The 8,508-nt window shown below is 38.5% G+C and overlaps 1 protein-coding gene across 7 annotated transcripts in view; it reads right to left on the bottom strand.

The window, feature by feature from the left end:
* Positions 1-5,658: 5,658 nt before the first annotated feature.
* Positions 5,659-8,508, bottom strand: part of LOC112468485 (luciferin 4-monooxygenase-like) — a 4,805-nt gene continuing 1,955 nt past the window's right edge. For all 7 annotated transcript variants that reach the window (XM_025037681.1, XM_025037680.1, XM_025037682.1 and 4 more), the window contains 7 exons: positions 8,330-8,458; positions 8,040-8,247; positions 7,254-7,747; positions 6,951-7,128; positions 6,352-6,573; positions 6,010-6,239; positions 5,659-5,892 (listed from right to left, as the gene is read on the bottom strand). In XM_025037681.1, the coding sequence (XP_024893449.1) occupies positions 5,743-5,892; positions 6,010-6,239; positions 6,352-6,573; positions 6,951-7,128; positions 7,254-7,747; positions 8,040-8,247; positions 8,330-8,458 (1,611 nt within the window). In that variant the 3' untranslated portion in view covers positions 5,659-5,742. The remainder of the gene's footprint in view (positions 5,893-6,009; positions 6,240-6,351; positions 6,574-6,950; positions 7,129-7,253; positions 7,748-8,039; positions 8,248-8,329; positions 8,459-8,508) is intronic.

Here is an 8,508-nt window from a genome sequence, read left to right as displayed (position 1 = left end):
GTTTCTGCATCCCGGCACTGCCTGGCACTCCGCGACGCGACATTCGCCTCGAAGCGGCGTCGCACAAAAGCGAAAATGCTTGTCCGCTGTCGTTCATTGCACCGAAGATACCTCACTCCGAAAACGTAACGACGATGCGAAACACTCGTCCCCTTTCGCGTTTTCGAGGCGCCACGCCACGCCACGCCACGCCACGCCACGCCGGCCACGCCACATCTTCACTTTGCAACGCACGCTCGCGAGCCGTGGTGCGAGCGTGCCGAAAGCGCGGAAACACGAGGAAACGAATTCCGAAATGGCCGACACGGTGGACAACTTCACGTCGTTGCGTTGTCCCGCAACGATTCGACGAACGCACCGTCGCGTCGCGCGTCATGGCGTCGTATCTTCGCTTAGCGAACGCGACTTTTCCGCAAAGATGCGTCGGCCGCATTACCGAAACACCGTATACCCGAGAAACGCATTTTCGAGACCGAAACACACTCGATGTGACGAAATCCGAGAAAATGATACGCCACTTCGACGATTACTCATAAAACGGGCGCACGACACACGACGCGCTTCTTCTTCTATTTTGTGGCGCTTTTACTTGCTCCGTCACGGATGTAAACGGCCATAAAATACACACACGACGCGCGATACGCGACTCGCCTCGTCAGTCGCCATTCGCAATATGCTGACGCGGTGACGCGGCTAGATCACCTCATTAATCCCGTGATAACTTGGGGCGCTCGACGCTTAACGCTGATTGGCCCGCGGAGCGAAACACGCGATTTTTCTAAGAAAGGGGATAGAGTACCTTGATAGATCGCGAGCGTCGTAGGATCTAATTTTTATGGCCAGCTCATTTACTTACCAAGAAATTCCTTTGATTTCGCATGTAGATATGCGTTGTAGGGATGATGCCAATAAATGAGGGAAACTCGTAGAATAATTTGACCGCAAAAGGCTATGTATTTGACGATAGATATTGAGATTAGTAACAGTATAATCATTGCTCGTTCGGCTCTACTTTCTTTCCGCGTATTTTTCATGTCTTTCCAAAAGAACCGTTCTGTGGACGGGTGGACAAGTCTATTATTAAGCCTATGTACAATTTCAGTAGAAAATACTAAAAACCGAAGCACGTATTCTTTGATATAATTTAATACACATTTAGAGTTCTATGAGTATCCTTTTAAAATCGATGCAATGAGTTGATAATACTCGTTAAGCCTACATCGAGAATTTATATCCGAGGAAGTTGTAAAAATGAAAGCATCTAAGCTTTTGCATACTTGTAAAGAATTGAGATAATTTAGCAAAAGCAAAATTTGCTTACAACTTTTGTGTTTGTGCGTCAAACGCGTTTTCTTTGGTACATAATCAATATCTTCGTATTTGTATTTTATGAATATTAATAGACTCGTCCGTTTTTAAATATGCTGTGTGCTTTTAAAATATGCAAATCCGGAATTTGATGCTCATTGTTTAAAAAATGCATAAAAATTATGGTCACGACAAGACCAAAGTCGACCGTGCAACTAATTGCATTAATGTACTTTACTCTTGTCGTGACCACACACACTTGGACTCGGCGATCTAGGTCAAGGACAATCTAGAATCTAGGTCAATGTACAGCTCATGACAACCGCCCGCCGCTCAAGTAGGTCAAGGCCATGTGTCGCTGGCTTGGCGCGAGAAAGTCTTCCCTATTTCCTATCGTTTATCGCAAATATCTGATGGGCAACCACCGAAGATATAAAGATGATTCCAAAAGGACTGTTCAGTTTATACTCTGCGCTATTGGAATATCTCGATTTTGTTACTAACAATTCCGTCCTTCCGTTTATTTAACATGATAAAGTAGTACGCGCGTGCCGTAAAAATGATTTCTGACTTTCATAAAACGCTTATATCTCGGCAACCGTAAATGATAGAAAAATGATTAAAAAAAGACTTTGTACTTCGTACTTTGCCCTATTGGTATTACTCAATTGTATTACTCGCAATTATGTACTTTCGTTTATTAAAGCAATAAAGCGCGAGCTGGCCAAAAGAATCGCGCGCTTCGCCGCATTCATCATTTTCATTAAACGCTTATATCTCCGGCAATCGTAAAAGACAGAAAAATGATTTAAACAGCACTTTTTAGATCGTGCTCTACTCTATCAGAATTGCTCACTTTTATTATTGGCAATTATTTATTTTCGTTTATTAAGACCAGAAAGCGTGCAAAATTTTAAGGATTCGGGCGCTAAACGATTTTTTATTTTTGTTAAACGCTTATATCTCGGCAACCGCAGACGATAGAAAGACGATTCAACAAGCACTCGTTAGTTTGAAATCTGTCCTATTGGAATTAGTCATTATTAATACTAGCAATTTTACAGTTCCGATTACCAAGACAAGAGAGCGCGCAAGGTCTTAACGAAACGAGCGCCGAGCGACTTTTTATCTTCACTAGACACTACAGACGCGCGCTACGCGCGCGCTATTTATCTTTAACATTTCACTATTAACCCTATTATACACAACTGTCAAAATATACAATGACAGCTGCAAATGAAGTAAGCGCAGCAAGAAAACCAATCGGCATCGCGGAAAAGCGGCAACAATAAACTTCACATCTCCTTTTTAGAAAAGGATTAAACTTTTATCGTATATATATTGGGTTGGCAAATAAGTTCGTTTGGTTTTTTCCATTCAAAACCAGTCAAAAAACCGAACGAACTTATTTGCCAACCCAATATTTCGGCAATAAATAATATAAAGAAAAATGATAGAAAAACACTACAAGATAATTTTGGCCTTCTTTTTCGTTTATAATGTTTTTTTTAAGCTGATTTCATGGATTTTTGTTAAGTATTTTTGTTGCGCGCCGACTCCGGAACTATATCAAAATCCGAGTCATTTTTGGTTAAAATTATATGGAATAAATATGTTCTCGTCAAGATATAAGGTAAATTTATATTGTTTGTTCACTGTCGCCAAAAACGCCATTGTACCACTTAATATTATCAATTTATAATATAAATTTTATATAATGTCGATCGTGAAACTATATATGGTTTTTATCGTTACGGTTAATTTAACGGCAGTCGTTAAAGTATATATACGATTGAACGGTATAACTTTTCGGGACATTCATTGTCTTATTTCTAAGATTTCGGGATTATGACATTTCGGCACATTGTCGTTTCTAATTCTAAATCTAAAGAATTTTCGGATATTTCTGAAAATTACAAGCTTTTGAGAGTTTTACTCATTGTCAGTTTAAGTTAAGGCTTGAGAGAATACACCATACTGCCAGGTTTCTGCGTTCTATAGCTAAACAGTGATCGAATTGGATCTCACGGGAATTCGGGAATAGGGTAACCCAGTTGAAAGCTAGGCATTAGAATCTCTCTAGAATGGAACATTCGGTAAATCTACAGCTACAGTAATCGAAGTCTGGCGAACAGGAGCTGTCTCTCCCTAATGCACGTCGCGCCTTTCAAATCGCTTCCTCTTCCCTTCGCCGTTCTATTGTTTGATAATGACTCGTTGTGGATCCTGTGTCATGTAGGAAGCTAGACTGCTAGAGGATCGAACCAGAATTTCCGTTCGATCTCGCAATCGTTGTGCGAGATGCGTCTAAACTCATCCTCTGTCTCGCTTATTCTTCATTCTTTCAATAAATTCACGCTAGTTGACGTGAATTAATTGTCGAGCGCCTCGCGAAACTCTATACTCTCTAATTATAAATCCGAATTAGTGAAAAGTCACTGGAGTGGCATACTTTAGACTAACGCATCAGTGACTATTCAGATTTAGGTAGTAATATTGAAAAACTAACATCTCTATTTCTATCAAAGACATCCTGGCAATTTATACAAATCAGTGGATGTGAGAAATGTTTCAATCCCACAAATCCTGAAAAGCGGAAGATTCCTACACCTTTCAATTATATCGTGCCGTATTTATTGTGTGGTAGAACCGCGAAGGATTAAAGAGGTTCCTTTCTCTCCTTCTGGAAGAAGAAAGACCGAAAACCCAACCGCGAGCCGAGTGGTACATTCGACGTGCACGAACGGTGCAGTTAAGCTCGCTGTTGGATATACACGGGTCCCTATGCGGAACGCGCTGTTCTGCCCGATTAAGCCGAATGTATTGTTGCAAAGTCGCTTCGCGTTACTGAGTTGCCGCTCCGTTGTTTGCCGGAAGTGCTGTCTAGATTCTCTACTAACGTTCTACGTAGGCGTGCACAGGCGTTTCTCCGACTGCGTTGTAAACGCTCTTATTAACGACGTCGAGATCATCTAAGCAGCTCCGTGAAAAAGTATCGTTGCCTATTGTATTGCAAATAATCTAAATAATAATAATAATAATTTAAAAGTAAAAGACGTGAGATTCGTCGATTATCCTTCATTTAATTCCCTCTTCCGAAATATAAATTGATTATAAAAGTATCGCGTCTCAAAAACGCATTAATAGCAAAACGGCGCCGTTCGGTTGAAGTTAACTCCGTTTACGAACAATTCAAATTCCGAAAAAGAACCTATTTATTTAAAGCAATTAATCCCGCATCATATTTTGAGTATTTGCAGCTATTTGTATCGTAACAACGATTTCTTAATGGAAAAATTATAATTATAAACGTTATATACATTAGAACGCTAAAGAGTCCTTGCATAGTCTATAGATCGCAATATATGTATATGTATATACGTTCGGCTGAGCGTCCCGCGCCCCTCGCCTCGCGCCTCGCGCCAAGCGCCAAGCGCCCCGCGCCCCGCCATCTTGCAATCGGTCTCTCGCGTCGCGTCGCCGTAGTTACTTATCGGAGTAAGATCGCTCCGCGTTTTTCAGCGATTTTACGCGTCTAAGCGACTCGTTCGGGCAAATTAGTACCGTTAGTATCGAATAATATCTCCGGAGCATCGAATGAGATATCGGGCGATCGTCTTTACGCGTTAATTAACGTGCATGATCGATGTGAATCGCGGTTGCTCCGCCGTAACCTGTCTTCTCGTCGACCAGGATGAAGTTGTCTCGTTCGCCCTGGCAGGCTTCCGCGTGAAGTAATCCGCGCGTTCGAGTCGGTGTTCGGTGTCGGAAGTGTCGCGCGTAATGTCGCCGGGACGTCGAATAAAGTCTCGGGAGTGCCGAATGAAATATCGGGCGATCGTATCATGCATTAATTAACGGCATTAACGCGCACGATCGATGTAAATCGTGATTGTTCGATCGTAACTTCTCTTCTCGTCGACAGGACGAAGTTATCCCGTTCGCAATCTGACAATCTTTGATCTTCGAGCCTTCGGGTCGGTAGTGTCGCGTAATGTCGTCGGTATACGTCGAATAAAATCTCGGGAGTGCCGATTGTAAATCGCGCCTTGAATTTTCGGTCTTGATCTCTCTTCCCCTCCAGCGACGGCAAACTATCATCGTCGCTAAATTGTAAGTATATTATAGTAACCGACGGGGTATAGAAATGTTTAATTAATTGCTGAAAATATTATTAAGATTGTGATAATAATTATTCGTGGCGTCTTCTAAACAGCTTCTTATATTTGCAGCTTCTCCATTGAGATGATTGAGATGAGTGAGGGATGCTGCTCCATTTTACAGGATGCTCGGTGAGTCTGATTTTTAAATCGGTATCTTTCTTATCACGTTTCTTGTGTCTCATGGAGATTATTTACTATTATTTATTTATTATTTACTATTATTTGCTTACATATATGATCTTTTAATAATGTATGTATAGTTTAACGCAATTTAATTCGCAAACATACTTTGCAACTGCTTCTTCCTGATTTTACCGGTAATTGTACGCGGAAGTTCATCCATGAACTTGACACCAGCTCGGAGTCTGCAGTGATCTGGCAGATTCTTTTCCACTAATCTGATAAGCTCTTGCTCCGTTATCTGTGAACAGAAGATAAATTGATAAATGAATATGATGTCTGCTAATATAAATCTCAAAAAAGTTATTATTTTAAATGCTTGATATTTAACATAATTAAAAATGATTGCAATATTTACCGTTTTAGGTGGCACTACAGAGACGACAGCCATTGGGTGCTGCTCATCGATTTCATGAGGTATTCCTATTACCGCCGCTTGGAATACTGCAGGGTGAGTCTCTAAAACACTTTCGATTTCCGCGGGCGAGACATTGATTGATCTAAAATTAATGAACTCTGATATTCTACCAACGATAAAGACCTCTCCATCATCGTCGTAGTAACCTAAGTCGCCGGTGCATAACCAATCTGAAACGTTTTGCCGATTTTAGCTATTTATTGTCTCTCTATTGCAGTTTTTGGTCATTTAAATATTAGTATTGCTAATTGACAGTTTCGATTGAATGTTTAAATTACATACCGTCAGAATCAAAAGCTTTTTTGGTTTCTTCAGGGTTTCCATAGTAACCGTTCATTACAGAGGGTGCTTTAGCACGTATTTCTCCAACTTGATTAACCCCCAAGATTTTTTCGGTTTCTGTATCTGTCACTTTTATTTGAACGTTAAATACGGGATAACCAACAGATCCTGGTTTACTATGCTCATCTTGATCAGTGAGTTCACCTCCTACATCGGTAGTTCCTAGCACAAAGCATTAATATTTACGTAATATTAACAGCAAAAGCTTAAGATTGGAATCTCGCATTCTTGTAAATAAATTCAAAGTATCTACTTAAATTTTTTATTAAGATTTTAATGTTTTTTTTTTTAATTTATTCGACTAAAGAGCATTTTTGAAGAATCGGAATTTAACATATTTATTATTATCTAATTTTTAATATCAATGTCTAATATTTAATTAATTAACATAGTTATAATTAATTAAGAAACGCAAAAAATATATGTGAGATATTTTTGGAAAATTTGTTATATATAAATTTTAATGTGACCAGAAACAAACTGAATTGATAAAAAAAGGTTGATTAGGTAATTTTTGTAAATTGAATTTGATGATTTACCATATCCATTATTAATTATAACATGTGGTAATTTTTTTCTCAATGCTTCTTGGTGTTGTTTTGCGAAAATAGCACCGGATGTAATTATAATTTTTAATGTTGACAATCGATATTTCTCTAATACGTCCGTCTTAACCAACGGGATTAGAATAAATGGGTCAGTACCAAACCACGTTACCTGAAAGTTACCGTGAAATATAATATTAATAATTAAAATCACATTATTCTTTAACTTTAATTCCATCGAAATTAAACATTAAACTTTAATTAGTTTTGCTTAAAAATTATTCTTTTTTCTCTTACTCGATATTTTTCGATAAGCTGGCAATACATATCAATCGCATTATCGTCTGTCACAATGTCTGGTACAACAATTCTCGGTGAATATGCCAAAATGACCTTAAATGCAACTATAACGCCGTATTGCCAACGTAATGTCGGTGTAAACATGCAAACGTGTCCTTTCAACCATTTAACTTTTATAGAAAGAAGACGATTGTGCATAGCAGAGTGCGACATCTCAATAGCCTTTGGCATACCCGTAGTACCCGAAGAACAAACAATAAGACAAACTTCGTCCGGGTTGTTGATCGGAGTACATTTGAATTCGACAATTTCGCGACTATCGTGATCCCTTAAGATATCGTCTATTGATTCATATCCATCTAGTTTGCCAATGACCACTATTTTTACATCCATTTTCAATTCCTTCGCTGCTTCGGTTAAATTCGCGGCTGACAACGGAATCGTAAAAATTATGGTTGGTGATGTCAACGAGAGGAAATATCGTGCCGTCGCTAAAATATAAATAAATAAATGATTAATTGAAAAATGTTAAAAGTTACACTATATCGATTTTTTTTAATTCTTCGAAAGAAAATGCGAATCTGACAAACTTTATATAAATTCTAAACTTTTATTGTAATTTTCTAAAATATATGTTACTAAATAACGTTTTATAAATCTAAGTTTAAATTTTCTTTTACTTTATGTACGAGACAAATATAGTTAAATGCATATATTTTTATACGATATAATCTTTTAGGACATAGTTGTAATGGAATAGCGATAATAAGCAAGATTACATACTTAAGGAGAGTTCATGGTCCCACGTATTACATTTGCCGTTTAAATACATGATGCCCAACAATACTATAATCGCGTCCAGATTATTGTCGGTGCAAAGACCGATTATATCACCCGGCTTTACGCCCTGCTTCTTCAACCAAAGTGCGCACTTAATACTGCGCTCACTCATTTCGGCATAAGTATATTGTTGATCCGTAAGAACGTCCACCTATAGACGAACAATTTACATGATAATCATTTATAACGATAAGTTATTAAATGCAATTGAAGAATATCAAGTTGTACAGAACCTGGCCGATGCAATCAGGCTTGCTTTTTAAGGTCTTTAGTATCGTTTCAGCCACATTGACAGATTCTCTATGTATTGGAAATTCTGGTCCTAGTAAGATGTCATCTTTGACTCTCTTTAATTTTGGTTCCTTCATGATACAAAATTTCATCAGAAAATTATTGTTAAAACAATGTAACA

The sequence above is a fragment of the Temnothorax curvispinosus genome, unplaced genomic scaffold (genome assembly GCF_003070985.1).
Source record: "Temnothorax curvispinosus isolate PA1 unplaced genomic scaffold, ASM307098v1 QBEX01018536.1, whole genome shotgun sequence".
NCBI classification, from domain to species: Eukaryota; Metazoa; Arthropoda; class Insecta; order Hymenoptera; family Formicidae; genus Temnothorax; species Temnothorax curvispinosus.
The sequence above is the reverse complement of the archived record's forward strand: the minus strand, read 5'-3'. Positions and strand labels throughout refer to the sequence as shown.